The sequence below is a fragment of the Nuphar pumila genome, chromosome 2 (assembly GCF_984573655.1).
Source record: "Nuphar pumila chromosome 2, dmNupPumi1.hap1.1, whole genome shotgun sequence".
NCBI classification, from domain to species: Eukaryota; Viridiplantae; Streptophyta; class Magnoliopsida; order Nymphaeales; family Nymphaeaceae; genus Nuphar; species Nuphar pumila.
Window position 1 is genome coordinate 21,472,326 of NC_143250.1, and position 25,252 is coordinate 21,497,577.

At 38.5% G+C, this 25,252-nt stretch overlaps 1 protein-coding gene across 4 annotated transcripts in view; it reads right to left on the minus strand.

Moving 5' to 3' along the window:
- LOC149844996 (chromatin remodeling ATPase BRAHMA-like) overlaps positions 1-17,257 on the minus strand; it is a 50,648-nt gene extending 33,391 nt beyond the window's left edge. The window contains exons 1-7 of one of the 4 annotated variants that reach the window (XM_089995419.1): positions 16,549-17,233; positions 11,279-12,119; positions 10,776-11,173; positions 9,310-10,626; positions 9,116-9,216; positions 8,782-8,869; positions 8,519-8,605 (exon numbers count right to left, since the gene is read on the minus strand). In XM_089995419.1, the coding sequence (XP_089851545.1) occupies positions 8,519-8,605; positions 8,782-8,869; positions 9,116-9,216; positions 9,310-10,626; positions 10,776-11,173; positions 11,279-12,119; positions 16,549-16,722 (3,006 nt within the window). In that variant the 5' untranslated portion in view covers positions 16,723-17,233. Of the gene's footprint in view, positions 1-8,518; positions 8,606-8,781; positions 8,870-9,115; positions 9,217-9,309; positions 10,627-10,775; positions 12,120-16,548 lie in introns of all 4 variants that reach the window. The other 3 variants (XM_089995418.1, XM_089995420.1, XM_089995417.1) reach the window with 3 other exon arrangements.
- Between the last annotated feature and the right edge of the window lie 7,995 nt (positions 17,258-25,252).

The window sequence follows — 25,252 nt, forward strand, 5'->3', positions numbered from 1 at the left end:
GTACTGCGATGATCGGATGAGACGGTCGTGTGACATCGAATAGTGTTAAATGCACAATGCTGTAAACACATAAAAATGTGATCGCCTTCACAGGTAAGATGCTCATTTGGTCAAAAGACCAGAGCATATAGAATGAGTCGTCAGTTAACTTACCCCTGACGCACTCATTCGCTTCTTGTAAATTGTCAAGGGAGAGGACAGAGCAGTGCACACTTCAATGGATAGGTTGTTAACAACTACCTCACGGAAAAAGATTTGTCCTCCCCAGTCATTAGAGTTAGGGAAAGGGACTACCAGACATTATCCTAGGTGGTAGATTTCATGGACTTTTGCAGAAGTTGGATGCATCCATTGCCAAGTACCTGCCTTTGGGGAATCCTCTCTCGGCTAAAGTCGTCCCCTTAGGAGCGGACTCAACTAGCTATTCGGGTTATTGAAAATACATAGAATAACAGACGCCCGAACTAGTCTCAGTTGTTTATACGATTTGCCTGCACGTACCCGCAGGCCAGTAATATCGAAACATAAAGTCTGTTCACATTGGTTGATGGGTCATGAGACTTGCTTGTTGTGTGGTAGTTCACAGCTTACGATCAAATGAATCGTCATGTTGCATTTTGACAGTTGCACTACTTACCGGCTTTGAACTGCTTACCTGTTTAACTGCATATTTGCTTTAAACTGCTTAGCATGCTAAATTAAATATACTTAATTCAGTTTTTTGTAGTCTCTCTTGTGCACCTACTAGTTTTTCGCGAAACTAACTCATTCTATGTATACAGGTGATGATTAGGTACACCACGGGCAATGTCGCGATTGCAAGATGGCTTTCAAGACTTCTTTATCCTGCTTTTAGCTCGCGTCCTGAATGTTTTTGGGTTTTGTAACGGATTTTCCTTAGGATATCCGAATTTTCTACTATTTGAGAACTTCTTTTAATGAAAGTGGCTTTTCCAAGTATTTTGAAAGTAACATGGATTGTGAGTTTTGGTTTTTTAGCTAACGGACCCAAAGTTGTCAACTTGCCTTTCTGAATTTGACAAAAGAATAGTCTTCCGCTGATTTTATAAACAAACTCTGAAAGGAAAGAGATTTCTTCTACTCTCTTGCCTATTTTCTGAAAGGTTCGCAAGTTTTAAATTTTGGTGCGTTACACTGACAACTACTTGTTTTTATCAAGTTGGGTCCAGTTCCAAATCTAGATCCTAGTGATCTCGAATATATCTGAACACTTGTGACACTAGGTCCACCGCAGTGGGTATCCATCATTCAAGGTAATTTCTCGGTGAGGGTTTTTCTTAGAGATATTTTCAAAAAGTGGTTTTTCTCAGGAAGAAGCTTTAAAAATTGAAAAAATATAGATAACATAAGATAGGAAAATAATAGGTTTTTTATTATTTTTCTTGCAAAAATATAAAGAAACAAGTTTATAAAGTTTTTAAAATATAAAAGAAACCAAAAACAGAAAACTGAACTTAAAATATATAAAATAAGAATTTTTAGAAAATATCGTGATAATATCACAATTTCGGTGATATCAATGACACTGGTATCCATCATTTTTTTTTAAGGTTGTTCAACCTAGATTTGATCTTATATGGGGACCTGGTTTTGGGTCCACATCCAACAAGAACCAACCACTTATGTTACAGATCCAACACAGATTCATCTATGGACTATGTGTATCTGATGATGACTCAGATCAAGTTCAGACCCAGGTTGGGACACTGACTCAATTTCACCCCTAGTGGGAGCCGACTACCAAGCAAGATTCAAATAACTTTTCAGAAAATTGGAATCCAACCAACTCCAACAAAGCATCATAGCAAGAAATCACTGAAAAGTTGCCTTTTGCACTCCAACCTAAATAATTTTAGGCTTTGTTTGGGAGCATTTATTTGGTACCATAGTCACTTGTATCCTTTAAGATCATTTCTTAGCGAGGGTTTTATTAGAGCGTGAGATTTGAGGTGGTTGGATCTGGATCTTGATCCAGATCTATATCATTCAAGTCTTGTATTTCATTATATATTGTGTTCCTAAAATACCCTTTATTAGTCTTCTTGTATTTTGTGTTAATAAGGGTGTTTTAGTAAAGACGTATTTTAGTGTAAAGTGAATGTAAATAGTCACAATGAGGCAGATTTTTTCACATTGGGAATCGTGAGAGTTCAGCCCAAACCTTTCTCTTGTCTTATTTCTCTCAACAGGAATCTCATAAAACCTAAATCTAACATGGTATCAGAGTCATGATCCAAAGTGGGGCTAGAAAATCTTGGTGACCTTCAAGATTCGATCTTTCTTTCTCCAGCTAACAATTGAGTCTTCTATTTATTTTTCTCTTCTTTTTTCTTCTCTCACATTTTTGTCTCTTCTCTTAGTTATTGATTCTTAAATCATATATGTGTATTTCTTGATTCTCTAATCTCTCTTTATCATTGTTTTCTCGTTATTTCTTCCCCTTCGAATCAGATCTGCGTATTTCTTTACTTTTGTTCTCTCTAAGACCTTGGATTTGAAATCTCTTTTATAAATTTCAGTTCATTTGTGTTTTGGGTCGCATCTTTTTGGCCGAACAGATTTATCTGAAAAAACAGGTTGATGCCACCTAAGGCCAACGATTCTTGTTTTGTGTCATTCAACAAAAAAAGAGATTCCAAGTTGACCTTGATGCGTGATTTCATTAAGATATTATATTTGCAGCGGCATATCTGATTTAATATTCACATTCCTTTCTACAAAAAAAAGGACGTGATTGTTATTGCGGCCAATTGTTGTCGCTAATATTCTGCATCTTGGTTATTGATTATCTCATTTTCATCTTTAATTATTTGTTGCCATGTTTTGTTCCTTTTGTATTGGATTCAAGTTCTTCTTCAGGATCCGTCTTTGCTAACTTTTTTGGCCAATTAATTTCTTAAAAACTGAATAACTCCACCTTCCTTACCTGAAAAAGATAGATTATTCCTTTTATTAGGAGTCAAGATCTCGCTGGTCATCTCAATACATCAGTTGTTGCTCCATCTGAGTTTTTTATGCAGGAAGATAAAGATGACAAAGGGGTTATAACTGCAATGAGGACCGTTAGGAATCCAGATTTTGTCAGCTGGATGAAGAAGGATCATGCCTTAGTGGCGTACATCACTTCAACCTTATCTTAGAAAGTATTGGCGGGAATTTCAGATATAAGGAAGTATTGACGGGAATTCCAGATGACTGCACTGCGATGACGTTATGGAATACATTGCAGCAGACCTACTAACAGATTTCAGAGGCCAAGATCATTTATTTGAAAAGATAATTTCAGATGTTGAAGGAGGCATCCATGTCTATTATGGAATATTTCAACAAGATCAAGTCCATTACAGCTCAGCTAGCGTTAATTGGATGTCAAGTGTCAGAGAAGGACAAAATTCAGCAAGCTCTAATTGGCTTGGGACCCGAATTTCATGTGTTGTCCACTACTTTATAGTATACGGGGACTGTTTGTACTTTTGATGACGTGAAAGTCAAACTCCTCATTTATGAGATGTCGTTGAAGGGGATGTCAGATTCAGAAAAGACTGAAGCAGATTCCCATGATGTGTTGTTTATGGGATCCTTTTCAGGCCGTGGACATGGAGGTCAAACTCCTCATTTATGAGATGTCGTTGAAGGGGATGTCAAATTCAGAAAAGACTGAAGCAGATTCACATGATGTGTTGTTTATGGGATCCTTTTCAGGTCGTGGACATGGAGGAGAACGTGGTAAAGGCAGAGGTTACGATCAGGGAGGCCGAGAAATTCTTCCTACTCCCAATATCCTTCCAGGAAGAAGAGGTTCAATAATAATATTCCTACATGCTACATTTGCAAAAAGAAAGAACATGTAAAAGCAAAGTGTTGGTTCAAAGTTGATCCAGCAAATATTTACCTAAGGATCAAAGGCAAAACAAGGGGCAAACTGGCCCTGACAAGGAGCCTTTGTTGGCTTCCTTTTCTGGACTCAGTTTCAAACAAAACAACTAAGGTGTTTGTTACGTTGAATCAGGAGTTACCAACCATATCACAGGTGACGCTTCTCCAAAATGATTCCTTATTCAGGTAAAAATAACATTATTAGTGGAGATGGTAGACGTCATCCCATTACACACTCCGGAGATATTGTCCTTTCTTTGTCTAAATCATATTATGTTGTGTTCCCCTAATGTAAAAAAGAATAGTCTTTGTTTCTAAGTTTGTTGATGATACCAATTCGTATGTTGAATTTACTCCATCTTCTGTGTATGTCAAGGATCTTTAAACGAGAAAGATGTTCATTGAGGGAGAAAGATGTGGCAACATGTACATCTTCAAAGAAGATCCCTTGACTGCTCGAGCTACATTGGATAGTCACTCAAAGCCTGACTACTCTACGTGTGTTACTTCATTATGGTGGAGTTTTTCTTGAAAGACTAGTCTCAAATAAATTGTTACAACTTCAGTCAATAAGAAGATCAAGCAGGGTGGGACATCGGATTGAAAGATAGGTGAGATATGAAAATTTCAACATAGATTTTCAATGCTTCCTTACTCAAATCGGACAACAGCAAGAACCCAAAACATTTCAGCTTGCAATGCAGTCAAATAGGTGGATAGAAGCTATGAATGAAGAACTGCAGGCCTTGCATGAATGCCAGACATGCAAGATAGTGAAAAGACTGCTTGATAAAAATGTAGTTGGTTCGAAATGGGTGTATAAAATAAAATATAAACTCGATGGAACTATCGAGAGATATAAAGCTCGCCTAGTAGAAAAAGAATTCACTTAGGAGTATGGGCATGATTATGATGAGACTTTCAGTCCTATTGTCAAAATAAACACTATTCGGATCATCCTTTCTCTAGGAGTTGATCAAGGGTAGCAACTAAATCAGTTGGATGTAAAAAATGTTTTCTTACATAGGCATCTTAAAGAGGAAGTTTATATGCAGCAGCCACCAGGGTATAGTGAAAAGGATCCAAAAACTCAAGCTTGCAGGTTAAAAATAGCTATTTATGGACTGAAGCAAGCTTCATGGTCTTGGTTTGAGAGTTTTTCGGTTGCAATTAAAGGCTATGGTTTTTACTCGGTCCCCATTAGATCATTCACTTTTCATTTACAAATGTAACAATTTTATTACTGTGTTACTAATTTATGTTGATGATATAATTGTTACTAGCAGTTGTAATGAACATATTGAAGAAGTGAAGAGGTTCTTGCACAAAAAATTTAAGATAAAAGATCTTGGTCTGTTACGGTATTTTCTTGGGATAGAGGTCGATCGACAAGTTGATTCCCTTATTTTAACTCAGCACAAATATACGATGGATCTGCTAAATAAAACGAGCATGAAAAATTGTAAACTTGTTGCAACCCCAATTCTTATTCATCAGAGATTGGGCGCTAATGGTGGAGAATTATTTCATGACCCAATACAGTTCAAAAGCATAGTTGGAATGCTGCAATATCTCACTTTCACTCGTCTAGATATTATTTTTGTTGTTAATGAAGTGTCACAATTCATGCATCATCCTAAAAAATTACATACGGAGGATGTGAAAAAAAATTGAGATATTTAAATTAAACTGCTGGAGATAGCTTGCTCAATAAAAATAAGGCACCACAAAAATATGTTAATGGTTACGGCTTATTCAGATGTCGACTGGGCAAGAGATCCTGATGAGAAAAGGTTTCTTTTTGGATACTGTGTTTTTCTTAGAAGAAATTTGGTCTCATGGAGTAGTAAGAAACAAAAGGTTGTTACGAGGCCCAGTATAAAGGTTGAATATCGTTCCATGGCGGAAGTTACAGCTGAGATGACATGGATTAGACACATGTTTATGATTTGGGAGAAGTCATCCCCAAGTCAATCTTATTATGTGATAATCAAGGAGCTACCAAGATTTCAGTAAATCCCATTTAACATGGAAAGACAAAACATATCGAAATTGATCAACATTTTATTTGTCAGAAGTGAAGGATCAGGAGATTGAGACCAGCTATGTCTGGACCAGAGTTACCGAAAGCGCCTAGGTAAGTGGGGAAGTGTGTTTCCCCGAAGCGCGCTTCGGAAGTGTGAAACGTCGCGCTTCCGAAATGCGCGGGGAAGCGCCACTTTTAAATGGGAAGCGCGCTTCCCCCATTTTTTCCAATTTTTTGTATTTTTTATTTTTATTTTTTTTTTCGCTTCTGATTCGCTTCCTAGGTTGCTTCTGAGACGATTCCCGATTCGCTCCTAAGTGGTCTCACGCTTCCCGCTTCCTAAAATTTTGGAAGTGCCTCGCTTCCCGCCCCTGCTCCCGCTCCCGCTTCCTCAATTGGCAATCATGGTTCGGACTGAAGACCAAGTGGCTGACTTGTTCACTGAAGGCCTCACAAAGAACAGGTTTTGGCATTTAAGAAGCAAGTTGTCCATGTTTGTTAACTATGTACAACTTGAGGGAGGCTATTAGAGTGTGAGGTTTGAGGTAGTATCATTAACGTCTTGTATTTCATTATATATTGTGTTCCTAAAATACCCTTTATTAGCCTTCTTGTATTTTGTGTTAATAAAGGTGTTTTAGTAAAGATGTATTTTAGTGTAAAGTGAATATAAATAGTCACAATGAGGCACGATTTTCCCATATTGAGAATCGTGAAAGTTCAGCCTAAACCTTTCTCTTGTCTTATTTCTCTCTGCAGGAACCTCAAAAAACTTAAATTTAACAAGTTTTTCTCGACGATATTTTCAAAATGTGATTTTTTTTGAAGAAATCTCAGAATATTCAAAAATTGAAAAAATGTAAATAATAATAAGACGAGTCTATGTCACAGGGATTCGGCTAGCAGGGTGCCGCACCCGCGTCGACGCGACTCGACGCGGGTGTGGCACCGGGTGCGGTCAACCCGATCTTGGGTGCGGTCAACCCGATCATTTCGGTCCATTTTTTGGATTTTTTTTTTTTTAAATTTGCCCTACGAAATGGGCTGCGGAGTTTAAAAAAAAATCTGCTGACAGCTGCTTGATGCTGGAACCTACGGTATATATATATATATATATATATATATATATATATATATATATATATATATATATATATATTTTACATTTTTGCCCCTGCCGCACCCGGGTTTTTTGGAAGTGTCGAATACCCGCACCCATGTGACATAGAGACGAGTAGGTTTTCTATTACTTTTCTTGCAAAAATATGAAAAATCAAGTCTTAAAAGGTTTTAAAATACAAAAGCAACCAAAAATAGAAAACCTGGACTCAAAATATATAAAAATAAGAAATTTTTAAAACATATAGTGATATTTTGACAATATCATGGCCTAGCTGAAAATGTTGATAATATCACGATATTTTCAAAAATATTAGCAATATCGGTGACTATGGTACTGAAATGCCAAATCCTGGATATCCCAAATAGATTTGGGTTTATTGGGGATTGCCAACATTTGGGAGCTGGTTTTCACAACCAGCTGGAGTTGGCATCTCCTTGCCAACTACGAGCTCTCAAACAGCCAATGTAAACTAAAAGGGAATTGAGAAGGGAGACGAGAAGGGTGTCCCCTGTCGGGGTTGCCAACTATATCCAATAGAGATTTTAGCTGGATTTGGAAAATGGGAGGGATTTGGAGCTGCTAAATCTCTCTTGGGGTTTTTCATATCCAAGCTTCCAAACAGTGGTGGGTGTTGGGGATTCATAGAATCACCTCAACACCCACCAACCACGGGCTCCCAAGCAGAGCAGTTTTCCAAGTCCTTGGTTATACTCCCTCTTTCAGCTCCTTTTCAGAATGCAACTCACCAATTGTTGCCATTAGAACAACAAGAACTTGGCATGCAATATGCTCTTCCACACAAGAGGCTATGTTGTTAAATCATCTATCATGGGTGACCTTTTTCTTCTCCAAATAACAGTGAGTAGAAGCGTCTAATCACTTGCATCTCGTTCAAGCTTAAACAGCCATCCAGTAAAACATTGAATGAGGTTGTGTCATGATACAAAATGTTATTGAGACTAACAATTCATTATAGCCCAGGAAAATGCTGCACTACTCGCTTGTTGAAGTTTGTCTCTCTCATATTTTGTAAAGTGAGCATCATAGTAATTGCCAGAATGATCTTTGCACTCAACCAGTTTTCAAGCTCTTATTCCCACATTTCTAGCGCTTTTTTGTTTATTTTTATTGCTTAACCATTAGGTTCAAGTTTTTCTGAGAAAGGTCCAAATAATACATAAAATAGTTCTAGCAAGTACCGCATTTGTGGTGAGATGTGCCCATAAAAAATATCATGTGATACAAACCTATGCAAAAAGAGAAATCATGATTGAATCAGAGTAAACTTGACCAAAAAAAAATCTTTTTTAAAACCTACATAGGCATGTATAGGTTTGTCAATGATGATGCTACATTAAGACAACCAAAGGAATCTAGTCTTATGTGTTATTGATCATGCGATCAGACAAGTAAATAGAAAGCATCATAGCTCGATGTCTCAAAAGGTACAGTTAATAAGATTGATACCCAACCTGTACTGTCTTGCCAAGACCCATTTCGTCGGCCAAGATCCCATTTAGCTTATTGTTGTACAATGAAAGCATCCACTGGAGCCCAACCTGCATGAGGAAAACAAAAAACTTGAAAGAAAATAAAGAGAGGAACAGTCAAACAAGTATGCCGAAGTTCGAAATAGGAAGAAAGAATACTAACACCAAATATCAATGGAAGCATCAGAGCACAGCAGATAAAAGAAGAGGGGATGGAAAAAAGAAAAAAAGAATATGCAACCTACAAGTTGATAGTCACGTAGAGTCCCTGTCCGTAGCATTGAGGGCTGCCTAATTATTCTTTCATTCACTGCATGAGCAAGATTGTAGTACCTAACAGCCACAATGACATAAGCAACTCAATAAGCAAAATGAACAGCAGGGAATAAAACAGAAACGTCCTGAAGCCATCAAGAACATTGACAGAAGCAACTGTTGATTGATTACCAAAAAGACCAAGTCAAGCTGTATCACTTAAAGAGTGGAAAGAGAGATTTAGAAGAATATAAACAGCAAAAGCAATTGTAAGCTTTCTGATTATCCAAAAGGAGAACTGACGAGCAATCGATAATATCTTACTTGCCATCCTTTCGTGCATTCATTTCAGAAAACCTATTTCTAATTGTCACTTCTTTTCCAGCACACGAAGCTGCTGCTTTTACCTCTTCTTCAGAGAGACCCTGCCGAAAAGGAAGGATTTGTTGATGAAATGTGATGGGAGTAAAAACTACTGAGAAAAGAATCATGGTTCCAGAAGTCAAGAAGCTACATGCCTGTGCCCTTGCAGCTGCTGCGGCAGCAAGTGAAGCCTCTTCTACTTCTTGGTTATACTTAACAGCCTTTATTTTTCCTCCCAGTTTTTCAAGGTACTCTTCCGTCTGAGATAAGAATGATGACAGAACAGCATACCGCTGAGCAGCATCTCCAGCCATATTGGTTTGTTGCTCTAACAGCATCTCACGATACCTATCCACGTCATTGTTTTTTAAAGCCTCCATTCTCTTGGTTCGGTCTTCATCCTTCCTCTTTGAGAAATCTTTTAGCATTCTTTCATGATATTTAGCTACTCCACGGTTACGAACGTTCCGTGCATCACGAATTGCCCAATGAGCTTCAAAAAGCTTTTTGCGCCACTGGAACACAGTTTTCAATTGTTTTTCTCTTGCAGCCCTTTGGGAGAGTTGTACCTGCTTCATGAGCTCCACCCTTTGACGTTCACATTGACGTACAAACTTTCGATAAGGCCTATCAGGCATAGCCATAATCTCCTGCTGCTGGTGGTCAACCTCATCTCTTACACGTGCCTGAAGATCTAATAGGCGAACCTTTCTCTCTTCAATTTGTAGACGTAAGACAAGGTCAGGTCTGATCCGCTTCCTCTCCAAATTCACAGACAATAAACAGCCAATCTTTTTTAGATTATCTGATCTTTTCTTGTTAAGCACCTCCACTCCCTCCAGTAATAATAAATCTCTTATATCATATCCCAATGATAATGCATTTATGTTGCTTGCCTGACTTGCTGCTGATCCAAAAGAGTCATGCTTCTTGGTGAAATATGGAGAATCAAAAAGAGGGCCACTGTACTTTCTCACAACACTGACATCTTTCAGTGCTGGTGCAGTGCCTGGCACTGTGGGTTTTTTAGCCTGTACATTATCAGATGGAACAGTATGTTGGTGGGCACTCTTTCCCTTGTCTGGAGTAAAATCACTTTTCACAGGGGCTCTATTACTCTCTCCCTCTTGCTCGCGATCAGGTTTTGTCAAGCTGGTAGCATTATGCATTTCTTTGGCCACCCCTATGTGCACAGATTGGTTCAATGTGCCCATTGATCCTTGTGAATGACTGCTAATGGTTGTTTTCTCCTCAACTGCTACACTTTCCTCCTTAAGTGCACCGTGTGCTCTATTAGGAGACACAAACTGTTGTGATTTATCACTGGCCAGCAAGTTCTTTCCATGCTCTGCTTGGCCCTTCCCAGCAGCTCTCTCCTGTGCAGTGCCTGATGCAGAATATACTGGCTGCGAGTTCAGTGGAGGCGGTGAAATGTTTTGAAGGATATCTTGAGGAAGAACCCCATCCCCTTTCTTTGAATGCAAAGAGAAGAAGTGGGGGAAAAGGGAAACAGAAATTAGTTAAAGGGAAAAAATATACAACTGGCATTTTTCAGCAAAACCTATAAATTAAAACCCTTGAATTAGTAATAAAGACAGGAAAAATGAAAAGGACCATATACCTTGAGACGTCTAAAGGCCATTATTTGAGCTTTAAGAACATGAAGTTGCTGTTTAGTAAACCCCAATCGTTGGGGTTGGTTCAAAGATGCAGTTTGGGATGGAAAGTTGCGAGGCCCCTCATTTGATGCCACTGACTGAGAAGAGGTGCGACTCGACTGTTGCAACTGCCTCATGTATTGCATTTGCATTGCTTCAGAATCAACGGCACCCTTTGAAATGGACTGATTCAGGCTCTGGCTTGTAGGTGCTGATGGCTGTGTCAGATGCATGATCGGCAAACCATTCCCCATTGCAACTGTATGCCTACCAGTCTTGTCAGGATGAGTCTCCCTATTTTGGGCATTAGCCTGAAGCATTTGATTGTTATTGGTGTTCACCACTTTGGCAGTACCAGAAGCTGAAAAAGAGCCTGCAGGAAATGTCATCTGGGCTTTTGTGGACCCAGCTTGAAGACACGCTTCAGCCACAGAACTTGCATGAGCAGAGTTTTCATTGACCATACCTGAACGATCATTAACAGGAAGAGGGGGCACAGCTTGTTGTTTGGTTGGAGGTAAGCGTGGCTGCTGTGAGGAAACATTGCCCTCATTAGCTTTCTGAATTGCAGCAAACTTGGACTGCCAAAGGGGTAAGAGTTGAGCAACCAGGTTGGCATTGGAAGGAAGGGAGAGGTCAACATTATGCTCCATAGCCCAAGCCTGGACAGCTTGTAGCTGAAGCATTGCCAACTGGTTATTTGCCATGTTCTGCATACTTGACTGAGCATGTGATGCCTGCACAGGCCTTATCATATTTCCTGCTGTTAACTGTCCCATGACAGCTTGGGGAGCCTTCAAATCACTCCGCTGATCACTACTAACCTGTCCTTGATCCAACTTCTTATCAGTGTGAACAAGATGATCGTTAGACTTTTTAAACACAGATCCCTGTACTTGATTTGCTGCCTGAATAGAAATTAGCTCCTGCATTTTCATATTGTTCATCCGTACATCCTGATCCTTAGAAGATGGACCAACCATCCCAGTTTTCATCTGTTGTTGTGTCTGCATATTTCCAGTAGCCTTCTGATGAGAGTTCTGGAAAGCATATTGGAGATAAGCTTGATGAACTGGACTTTGCACCTGCTCTTCTAAGCTCTGAACTTTGACCTGACTTTCTTCACGGACCTGAGAAATGTTTTGTTGTTGAGATACGTCGATGAACTTCCTAGCTTGTGGAGGAAAAGGCATTGTGCTAGATGAAGGAAAGCCGCTACCCCCCATAACACCATGGTTACTTCCTACCTGATAAGCTATGAAGGTGTCATCTCCTTCAGGCCTTCTGAGCTGTGGATGTTGCAAAGGCTGCATAAAAAGGAAACATCACTTTCATCAGTTTTATGAACCTGTAGCATCAGGTATGCGATGTTGCATTTGTTTATTTTGTGTATTTTTTTTTTAATTGAGGTACCGACTAGTCCACCTCATCCCACCTAGTCCCTGACTAGTCTTTTTAAGGGCTCACCACCTAGGCACCGCCTATTGCTTTTGACTACATAGCGATATTATCAGCAATATATCATGATACTTTCAAAATATTGCCAAAATTTTAGAACTCGTTTTTTAATATTTTAAAATTAGATTTTCTATATTTTGTTTTTTTATATTTTAAACCTTGTTTCTTTATATTTGTGCAAGAAAAATAATGCAAGACTTAATATTTTCTTATCTTTTTTATTATTATTTATATTTTTGTATTTTTAAACTCCTGAGATTTTCTCGAGAAAAACCAAAGAAAAAACCTCGGCGAGAAATTGCATTGAAAAATATAGGTGACTGATATAATATATATATATGGCAAGAAAAAGATATCCATGTTTAAAAAACCTCATGCATAGAAAGACAACCATCTCTCCTAAACTTTAAGATACAATACATAATGTACCCAAAATACGTATCCATGCTCTTAACAAGCCTACATGAGTCAAGCCAAGCCAAGCACCCATGTCCCATGTTCATGCTCGGCCCAGTAAAGCTTCAGGACCAGCTCATCGCTCAGCTTGTCAAGCTTATTTCACAAGCCCAAACATGCTTTGGATAAGCTGAGGTGAGCCACAAGCTGCTCATACTGTTTCACTACCCTAGATTAAGGTTGCTAGAGGGTGAAATGTGGATCTAAAATGCAGGCCTAATGTCCCAGCCATTTCAGGGTTCAACCCAATTTGGGGTTTAGGCAGTCGTGATCCACTTAGGAAACTCAAGTATAATGCAACCCATGCATGGTAAAAGAATTGTAGTCTTCTATCTATGATTCCACACACAATCTATTGGTCAATAACATGGTGTGAGATAGGAATTTAGGAATTAAGATGTTAAATAAAACATAAGATCAAAATACACAAGTTTATTAAGAAATTAGAAAGTCCTCATTCATTTGTCTGTTTAATAGCATGACTTAATGGGCTGGACCAACTCAGACCAAACCTGAGTTCAGATGAACCCAACTGGGTCAGACATGAGGCTTGGATTTTAAGACCAGATTAAATTCATCCCAACCTGACTGAACCCAAGGAATTGTTGGGTCAGCCTCCCATGACCCAACCCACTGATATCCCAAAAACAACTGCTCCTAATATTCAATCATATTTAGGCGGAAGCACCTTCATTGCATGAAAGTGCTACTGTTCCCTGGGAAGTCAAACATGACCACATAATTAGAGTGATGATTTGGGTTGTGTTGTTTACAACAAAAACACCAAGACCGCAGTTCATAGAAAAGATGTAGGAGATCCTTGTGTTCTCCTTATCAAAATGAAGAACAACTTCCACAATGAACAGGATCTTGAGCTGGCCTCAACAATAGTAATTAATAATTATCATAGGAATTTTCTAGAAGATCAACAAACCACGTCATAAGTTAATCAGTATTACTTGTATATAAGGGGATAGGGAACGGGAGTGAAAATGGAGCATCCATGTGACATAGGTTACTTTATAGTTGTATTTAATTGCATTTATCTCTTAGACTAATTAGCAGGCTATCCTGGAGTTTTTTGCTACAGCATTAGTTGCTTTTAATGGCCTTTGTTTATGTGTCAAGGATGCAGCTTTATATATGTCACATGGACAACAAAAAGGACACATGACATGCCATCGTTGTGTAATTTTTCATTAAGAATAGTTTATAAGGGGGCATGACACAGGGGTAACTAGTAAGTTGGGAATATGCCTGTGAGATAATCTGGCAGAGATCAGCCTATGCATTTTTCAATGCTACTGCTCTCTATGAACCTCTGACAAACCTGCTAATGCAAGCTTTAGCTATAAAACCATTGTCAAAAGCCCAAGATATTGCAAGTAGACCACCTATCTCCATTGTCAAACAATTGCAGTTAAAGGAGTCTATCCTTATTTAATTGGATGATTAAGTAGAAAACGACGAACCCAGGAAGCAATACAAGCAAAAACCAAGCTAATTTAGTTGATGCCAATTGTTATCAGTTCAAAAGCAACCTAAGAGTCACATTTCTCTCCTAGTTTCAGTGATTATATTCCTTAACACCAGCAGTTTGTCTTTGACCAAACAACCGTTAGTTTACTGAACCATGGTCGTCAAGGCCATGGGTCATAAGACTCCTGTTGATGCAGATAAGCAGGGTAAATTCATACCAAATACAGACATACATACACCATACATGTTCATGTGTGTGTATGAGAGAGAGAGAGACATTAATATCATGGTGATCGAGGTCTGCACATCAAATGAATCTGACTCCACATAATTTACTGATCAAAAGTAATATTGTTCCAATCATTAATCATAATGTAGCAAATTTCAAACTTAACAATATCATTCTACACATGTAAGGAGTCAAAAAGCCGTGATCTAATTGAGGACAAAATACGAAGAACGACAGAAGACAGATCATGGTTCACCGGCCTCACCTATAAATCACGCCATCGCATAGAAGTTATTTAGTAGCTAAGTAGTAAAGAAAACTACTATTTAGTAACTATATCTAACTTATTATTTATATGTTATAAACGAGGTGAACAAGAAAGCTGGACTGATTAAAGGGCTTTGGGTTCAAATCATATCAGTGAGTATCCCCCAAACTGAGATTAAAGAAAAGGAAAAATGTGCGTGTGTGAGAGAGTGAGAAGTTGCTGAATAAAAAATTAGGTATAAGGGTCAGTATAAAATGTAAAACTGTGGACTCACGCATGACAAAAACCCTCCTTAGGCTTGAGCATCACAGATTTCACAATCTGCGCTGCCAACATACAATTCCTGTATGTGCAAACCATTTTTTAGTTCAATGGTTGTAAACCTAGTAACAATGCCATAAATTATGTTCTTTTTGCTTCCTGCTTCTTTCAATTTGTCTCATTGTATATTTCCTCCAGCCTCTTTGTATACTTCCTTTTGCAGCAGGCTCTTTATTTTTCATCCCAAATCTACTGTGTGAGTTTTGTATGAACAGATTTTGAACAGTCGTAAGGCCTATCTGCAGCCAATAGTCACTTGTACTACTCATTGTGCTTTCCATAGTCCATTAGTTATACACTCAAATACCTCACTCGATCAGTACCCAGCTTGAGTATGATAGCCCATATCCATTCACAAAGCAGGCTAGAGTAGTCACATGCATCGCTCAAAGGTTTATTTGTCGTACTCTTGTAGGCTTGTTCCAACTCTCCATCAAAACCCATGCTTTCCATCTCTAATAGTAATTACTGGCAACCCAATTTTTGTATTGCCATAAAGATCTCCAGTTTATGATGATCCAGAGTCAGCAAATTCCAATTAAGTAGGCTAGCTATACTCCCAACCCCATGACCAACAATCTCAGCACAAAAGGAAGAAGATAGATGAAGCAAACAAAATGAAAAACAATGTCTGATCCCCGAAACAAGAGGCAAGCATGTAAGAAATGCATTAATGCAAAAGAGTTTATATTGCTTAGGAAGAATAATGGGAAGAAGTGACAATGAGAGCAAGTAGGAAGTGACACTAAAAGGTAGATAAGACTTTGTCCTTTCACTTAGATACATCTTTTAAGCCTTTTCCTGAAAAGACCCATCCTGTTGCAGGTTTTATAATAAAAACAAAGGTTTTTCTATGAAGAAAGTACAATGGCCCTAACATGACAAGCACATCTCCAGTATTAAGTACGTTCGCTTTCATACTGAGAAAAGCAAAATTTCCATTATCTTGAAGCGAGCTTCTCACGAAGTAAGAAAAACATAAAAAACTCATGTGGTTTCACGCTTCTGGAACGACCTCCTGACATTTTACAAGCTTCCAGTAAACATGTCAATCCATTTCTTTTAATTTGAGACGTTTATGATTCAGCTCTGACTCCCAATTGACGTTGGCCAACACTTATCCTCGCAATAATCAAAGATCTATTTTACTGTCATACTGATCTACCAAATTCCCATAATGCGATGTAAATTTCGATGAAGATCTCATACACAAGCTCAATTTAACTACTAGCTACCGAACTCCAAAAAGGAAATAAGATACAAGAAATAAAAGGCAAAAGTAACCAATTTCAGAAAATAACAAATCTTGAAAAGAAAACACAAAACCCCGTTCAACACATACAATTCCCAATTTTTAACACTAAACCCTAGCTCTCCGAATTCTACAAAAAGAAAAAAAGCACAGAATCGACTCAGAAACTCGAAGAATGTCGCCTTCTAAACAGAATCAACTCGGAATCGAACTCCAAACAAACAAATAACAAGAGAAACACACACACGAAGGATGGAAATTGAAGAGGCTCACCTGGCGTTGCTGAAACTGCGGGTGCTGAAGCGAGTCAAACCCCAGCTGTGAGGCGGAGACGGCCGACGACGACGATGACGGCGACGGAGATGCAGAGGATGAGCGGCAGGGCGGCGGATTCCGACTGTGAGGCAGGGCGGCGCCGCCGCCGCCCTGCTGGGAGCCCGGCTGCATAAACACGGGCCAACACCCTCACCCTCCCTTTTTCCTAACAAAATGAAAAGCCAACAAACGGAAAAGGGAGAGCAAGGGGAGGAGGAAGGAGGAGAAGAGAAAAACCAGATAATTTCCCGGAATCGGGAAAATAAAAGAAATCCAGGGAAAAATCCAGATATGTTTTCGGCTGGTGGGGATTTTTTTCCCACGGATCCCGACGACGTCAAAACCGCCAACCGGTTTAGGCAGGGCGCGTGGCGATGCGTCGGGGGCGGTTTTGAGGGGGCAATCCAGGCGGTTTTAGGGCACGGAGAGAGCGGTTTCGGAGGGAGAGGGTGGTATTGGGGAGAAAACCATCAGATCGCGCGGCGGGGTCTCCCTTTGCTTCCCCCAATTTTTCCGTCCACACTCGGTTTCTTACTCTCTTTTTTTCCTTTTCCTCCTTTTTATTTTATTTTATTTTTTCCACTTTTTTTCCTTAATTCGCACGCTCGCACGTGCGCACGAAAAGATTTTTATTTTTATTTTTATTTTTTTACTCGGAGAGACCGCCCCGGCTCAGCCTGCCCGCATATGAGCAAGGTGAGAAAGAAGCTTTTTCGGTAGAGAAAGCTGGGTTAGGCATACCCCTATCAGTTATACATTCATATACCATTGGATTTGAACTTGCAACGTCTCAACACAAGGTGACCTGCACTTTTTTTTGCAAGACAAACGCCCCCCCCCCTCTTGGCGAGAGATTGAGACAGAGTTGAACAAAATAAATTAATTAAATAAATAAATAAAGGGCCCCATGTATGGATGTATCTAAAAGCATGTCCATATGTACAAAATTCTTTTTATAATTCAAATTCATACTTACAAAATGTACAATTTAAAACCACACCTAGTTTTATCTTGCATTATTCAAATTCGTACCACCGGTGCTATTCTTCCTTTAACCATGGTTAACAAATTCAAGGTTATACCAGTTCTACCCTCATTAAATATTCTTTTCTCTTTACCAATTTTGCCCCCATGAATCCCACTATCCACTAAAAACAAATTCCCACAACTACAAAAGGTCAACATCATAATCAGTCCCACCTCGTTGCCCAATCTTGATGCAAAAGCTCTCTCTCTCTCTCTCTCTCTCTCTCTCTCTCTCTCTCTCTCTCTCTCTAATCCTACAAACCCTTCTCTCCTACCCTCATTTGATACGCCTTAAATGAATCATTGATTTGTTGGTGGAAGATTGGGGAGTCGTGCAATCTAGTGAGATCGTGTGGTTTCAGGGGGGATAAACGAAAAAAGGTATTAAATTGAAAAAGAAAAAAGATACATAAGGGTAAAATCAGCAATTTTTTTTAAAGATGCTTTTATTTCACATAAAACAACTTAATTTTTTTTCTAAAAACGAGCTATTCTCACGTGTGGAACTGACACACTAACTGAGGCCTATGGTCAATGGGACGCTAGTTTTCCATCTACTGTAGGTTAGGTAAGAAATACATTTCCTATCATCCCCCCTCCCAAATGAATTTCTCACCAAAAGAGGATGTCTTATGAGAACCACCTTTAAAAATTTATACCCTATAGCATCCTCACCTCATGCCCAACAAGTAATCTCTCTCTCTCTCTCTCTCTCTCTCTCTCTCTCATGACCAACCATTTCTTTTGTAAGATTTGTATTCAGGACTTGAAAAAACTTTGCATTTCAATGGTCTTTTTTTTCTCATGCAATTGTGTGCCACTTAATCTCTTCGATTTAACTATGGTTAGGTTGAATACATATAAAAGTTTTTGAACTTTACCTTCGTCAGACCTTGGTCTTTATCCCTGTTAAATCTCTCTCTCTCTCTCTCTCTCTCTCTCTCTCTCTCTCTCTCTCTTATAATCGGTCTCATTTCAATTGGTTTCATTTTTACAAATAAGCTAGGAGAAGAAATGACTTGAATTTTTTATATTGTGATTCTGTTAGGTATACAAATTGGAGGTTCTGCAATATTTTTTTCAACAATAGTCTATATTTTTTCCAAAAATCATATAAATATCAAGTTCATATACCGTAAACCATGCAAAGTTCATGTTAACTCTATACCAGAAAGGGTGAATGATATGATTCTTTATGAGATTCTTACTCATCTTTCTCATGTAAAAAAAAACATGCAAAAATACACCTTATAAAAAATGCTCTCGGACTATCTACCTTTCCATTAGAAATGAGTCTAACATGACATCCAGTTATCCTTCTCACCCCCGAAGCAAGCATCTCTTAGAAGTAAATTCATGATTTTTGGTGAAAATAGGAAACACCAATTATAGATTTACTACCATAAAATAAGTGAGGTATGCATTTGAATATCAAACCTTTTAGCTATAAAGTGGAATTATATAGAACTATTGGACATAGTTTTACATAAATAGCTCTAATTTTAAAGCTTAGAGTAATAGTGAAACTCTATTGTTAAAAAATTTCCTTTTCTGTAACTCCTATTTTTTGGGGAACTTTTCAGACACACCTAATTTTTTGTGATAAAAAACACACACCTAAATTTTGATTTTAAAAAAAAAAAAGCATTCCTAAATTTTTGCTCTATTAATCAAATGCTATTTTTGTCCATTTAACTTGAATTATTATTAAGCCAAGTTGAGTTTTAAGGGTAAATTAGTAAATTTACCATCAACTTTCTTTCTCACATTGTTAAGCTTTCCCATGTCCTCCTTTCCCACCAACCCAAGCATATCAAATATCTTCCCCTTTTTCTCACCAACTCATGCATGAAGTATTAAACATAATAGACATTTAACACATTTAGGTGTAAGTCTTTCTGAAGAAAATCGCATGAATGGACCTGTTTATTACCTTAAACAATGCTCAATCATGAAAAAAAGACTAAACATTAACCAATAATCAAGAAAACCATTTGTGAGGGATTAGATACATAATTTGTAGAACCCAAAATTATCTCTTTCTTAATGGAACTCCTATCATTAAGACAAACTCTAGATAAGTACACCAGAGGAGTATTTGCCTAGTTGTGTTGTCTTTATCTTTTCATATTTGGTGCCATGTATGATTGGGTGCAGTTCATTTGTTTTGGACTTTGGATCTTGATGCAAATCTCTAACATCTCCTCTCAAACTCAATGTACCGGGATGAACATTGAATTTGCTTCTAAGTTCAATGAATCAAGTGGTAGGAAGAGCTATAGTCAACCGATCAATCTTCTCATACGAGAAAAGATGATAAACAAGAAGTTGCTTCTTTGCAATATGATCTCTAACAAAGTGGACGTTGATTTTTACATGTTTGTTATGTTGATGAAACACATATGCAATCCACATAATGTAGGAGGAGATGAATGTGATATTCTCAATTCTTTTATGAGATATTGGGTCCATAGATGTTCGGTTGGGGCATTCACAATTGCTCTATATTCTGCTTCCGTACTAGAATGGGCGACTATGTTTTGCATTGTAAAGCTGTCAAACTATCTAACTTTCTATTAGAAATGAGTTTAATATGACACCTTGTTATCCTTCTTACCCTTGAAACAAGCATCTCTTAGAAGTAAAATCATGATTTTTGGTGAAAATAAGAAACACTAACTTATAGGTTAACTGCAAGTTTGGTTAACCATAGAATAAGTGAGGTATGCATTTGAATATCAAACCTTTTAGCTATAAAGTGGAATTATATATAACTATTGGACATAATTTTATATAAATAACCTTAATTTTAATGTTTCAAGTAACAGTGAAACTCTATTGTTAAAAAATTTCCTTTTCTGTATTTTTTTGGGAAATTTTCAGACACCTAATTTTTTGTGATAAAAAAACACATGCCTAAATTTTGAATTTCTTAAAAAAGCATTCCTAATTTTTTGTTCTATTAATCAAATGCTATTTTTGTCCATCTAACACATGGAGGTGAATAATTCTTGCAGCAGAAAACCCCATCAGGATTGAGTTTTTAGCTCCTTAAAACACATGAATGGACCATTTATTAGCTTAAACATTGCTCAATCATGAAGAAGGATTAAACAACCAGTAATCAAGAAAATCATTTGTGAGGGAATAGATACATAATTTGTAGAACCCAAAATTATCTCTTTCTTAGTGAAACTTCTATAATTAAGACAAACTTTAGATAAGCACATTGGAGGAGGATTTGCCTAGTTGTGTTGTTTTTATCTTTTCGTATTTGGTGCCATGTATGACTGGGTACAGTTAATTTGTTTTGGACTTTGGATCTTGATGCACATCTCTAACATCTCTTCTAAAACTCAATGTACCTTGATGAAGATTGAGTTTGCTTCTAAATTCAATGAATCGAGTGGTAGGAAGAGCTATGGTCAACACATCAACAATTTGCTTATATGAGAAAAGATGATAAACAATAAGTTTCTTCTTTGCAATATGATCTCGAACAAAGTGGACATTGATCTCCACATGTTTGCTATATTGTTGAAACACATGAGCAGACACAGGTAGAGCTGACATTATCACACCATAATGTAGTTGGAGATGAATGTGATATTCTCAGTTCTTTTATGAGATATTGGTTCCATAGAAGTTCGGTTGTGGCATTTGCAATTGTTCTATATTCTACTTTTGTACTAGAATGGGTGACTATGTTTCGCATTCTAAAGCTCCAAGAAAGAATGTTTGGTCCTAAAAAGACAACATAGCTTATGTTAGACTTTGCGATCATTAGAACATCTCACCTCATTTGCATCAAACTTTGTGCAAAGAGTCCAAATTGATGGTTTGCTTGATATATCTAAGGATCCATTTGACTGTTGCCTAGTGGTATATTGTGGGAGACTGTATGAATTAACAAACCTTACAAATGCTAAGTCAGGTCTTGTCAAGGAGAGCCCCCATATCTTGACTTACTGAGAACCAAAGAACTAGATAGAATACAACTTTCATTTTGCCCCAATCATATCTAGGAAAGAGAATTAATATGTATTTCCTTTGAGAAAGCATAAGTCCTTTAAGCATTTAGACTGCTTTAGTGCCCAAGATAATGTAAATTACCCAAATATTTGAGATGAAACAATTCTTTGAGATGAAAGGTATGACTAAGTTAAGCACTGGATAAGTTCCAAGTGACAAGTATGTCATCAACATAGATCATCGATTTTGCTCTGTTAAGAATAAAAAGTGTTGTCTTTGTGCAAGATCTAGCAAACCCCGTAGATAATAAAGCATTACTAAGGTGTTGATGTTGTAGACACCCCATTTTTTATCAAGACATTGCATATGTCAAAGATCTCATTTCTTCTGCTTATTTCAAAACAAGGTTAACTTCAATCTCATTTTTGTCCTTTAAAATGACTTCTTCAAGATTTTTTACTAAAAGAAAAATTAAACTAGATCTTAGCTTTCAAACAAGTAAAAAATCAAGTTAATCTAATACCAGAATCCAAAGTTATGGTCAAAATAAGTTGACATTGCCTAACAACACATGTTGTGTCATTAACAAGTACACTTGCATTGTTGTTAGTAGTTAACCTAATCCATGATGTGCAGTTAGTATTTTTCTGATGACACATGAATTGTTGTCAGTAGTCAGCTGAATCCATGATATGTCATTGGCACTTTCCTAACTACACATGGATTATCGTTAAGAGATATCAAGTGTTGCCAACAGTATGTATCATTAGCTGTGTCATTTGTTGATATTTTAATTAAAAAACATGTCATTTTGGAGAAACCATCACTTTTTATTCCTATCTCACAAAACCATGAGATATGATCTAGCCTAATCCTAAATCTTTAAAATCCTAAGCCTATCTAATCCCTAGATTTAGGCTAGAAACCTCCTTGGCCAATTAGAGAACCCATTTCAAACTTCGGCCAATAGGATCACACCATCTCATCCTTAGATAGATCTCGAACTTGCGAGAATTATGCTGAAATCTACCAAAAAAGCTATAAACTGGGATCCACCCCCCTCCCATTCTAGTAGAACTGAAGTTGGAGACCTAGTCACATTTATACTACGCTGAAATCCTTACCTACCTAGACTTAGTGCTTTAGCCTAGCTGAGTTCACTTACCCTAGCCTGGGACTCATATCTCATATTTCACCCACTTTTGGTGCCAGAGTGCTGCTCGAGTTCCACCACGCTTATCACATCGTAGGAAATGACTATCTAAACTTGATATGAGATTTGTTTTTTTATTTGTTTTTAAGTATAAAATTTCCTAACATTCATATAGTGTTCATGTTTTCTCTCTTTTTTTATTCTTAGTGGTGTTCCACACCTTCAAGCACTCCCTCTTTTCTTAGGACCTGTGTACGAGGTACGAGAACACACAAAGTTGAAGCTCGTGTTGAAGATTTTAAGCTTTTTGTGTGGTTGATCCTCACTCAACGGGGAGGAAAGCCGCACAACTTAAAGGAGGACCCCATAACTTCTATCAATATCAAGTTCAAATCTAGTTTTTTATCGAAATTAAAATCTTTTTCTGGACAACTCCTCTTTTATTTTTAAATTTTGGTGATCCATAAAATGGCAATCATGGTGAGACTGCTTGTCTAGGATTTTTTGTGTTGCAAGGTTAGTACATTTTGTTTTGCATTGTTTTTTGGATATTGTATGCCCCCGATTCCAAAATCCAAGCTTGCTTCATTTTCCTATTTGACTCTGCCACATTGGCAAGGCCATATCACTTTGTTCATAGGCCATGTTTTAACATTCTAGGATTCATTCGAAAATAGAAAACTAACCCTATAGTTTTCATGTTTGACATAGATTCGAATTCCACCTTTAAGGTCTCTAAAAATAAGCAAAAATCAAGTTTTTTGACTATTTTCTATAGACCTATTTTTGTTTTTCAAATTGTATCTTAGAGCTTTGATATCAAAAGCTAGTGCTTTTACAACTGTTGGAAAGTTGAGATCTAGGTATGAAACTCCTTTGTTTTGATTCAAAACTTAAAACCCTTATAGGATCATCATTTCTAGGTTGCAAAACTAGAGCAAAATTCTGGCCTGCAGACGACAGTTGTCAGACATACTATTTTCCGAGTGTCATTCCTCTCTAACCACTCATTAGATCAAGGTGATATTGGTAGAATTAAAAATATTATTTTTTGATTTATTTTTATTATTTTCACTATTTTCTCGATTTTTGGTGATGGTGACTGAAAGTAGCTTAGAACAGTTGAAACAAGTGTTTTGGTGCATATTTTTTTCTATTTTAGGTGCATTGCTGAGGTTGTATCTGAGTATCTGTTGATCGCTTTCTGAAAACAAGGTGTCACTACAAGAAAAATGACCATTAGCGATGGAAGTTTGCGATGGGTTTTTTTCGTCGCAACTTTGCGGCGGATTAACGAGAGAAACAAATCTGTCGCTAAAATTCATAATATTTACAAAAATAACGACGAAAAAACTTTTCTTGCCAAATCTGTCGCTAATTAGCGACAACTTAGCGACGTCAGGTTTTTGTTGCAATACCCGTCGCATTTAACGATGGATTTGGCGATGACAGTTTTTTCGTCGCTACGTAGCGACGATGTTAGCGACGAAAATATTCTATCGCTAACTGGTCATGTAAATTTGCGACATAGTTGCGACGAAAGTAGGTCATCGCCAAATCCGTCGCTAAGTTTCCCATAAATCCCTAATCAGAACCCTTCTTTCTCTTTCATATTTCGTCTCTCCCGCCTGACGCATTCCCTCGGCCGCCGCCCTCTCCCGCCCGACGCACTCCTCGGCCCGTCGCTCCCCGGTCCACCGCCCGTCCCTCCCCAGGCCCATCGCCCCCCGTTGCGCCACCCGTCGCCCCCCGCCCGACGTCTCCCAAGTAAGTGGGTGCTTTTTTTCCGACAGGGGGTCGCCCCCCCTGCCTCATTTTTTTTTTCCGGCAGGGGGGGGGTGCCTCATTTTTTTTATTCGGGCAGCCCCCCCCCCCCCCCCCCCCCTCTGCCTCATTTTGTTTTTCTGGTAAAGGGGGGTGACCCCCTACCTCTTTTTTTTTTGGTATGGGGTCGCCCCTCTGCCTCTTTTTTTTTGGCAGGGAGGGGGGGGGGGGGGACCCCCTGCCTCTCTTTTTTTTCCGGCAGGGGGTCGCCCCCCCTGCCTTATTTTTTTATTCGGGCAAGGAATCGCAGGGGGGGGGGGGCGACCCCCTGCCTCATTTTTTTTTCGGTAGGAGGTCGCCCCCCTGCCTCTTTTTTTTTAGGCTGGGGGGCGACCCCCTACCTCTTTTTTTTTCGGCAAGGGGTTGCCCCCCTTGCCTCGTTTTTTTATTCAGGCAGAGGTCGCCCCCTGCTTTTTCGACAGGGGGGCGACAAGCCGGGGGGGGGGGCGACAATCGCCGGATTTCTGAACCATGGCATCACCTCGTGCCTGCCGCTCCGAGGGACGATCACTGCCTCCAAAGATGTTGTGTCGCTGTCGTATATCGTTGGCCTACTAACTGGCCGGCCGGACGGAGAGGTGGTCGATGCCTAGGAGACGTTATGCCTCGCCTGAATCCCATCTGACTTCGATATTTATTCTAAATTTTTTCCTTTCGGCAGAGGGTGACTTCATTTTAACACAGTGT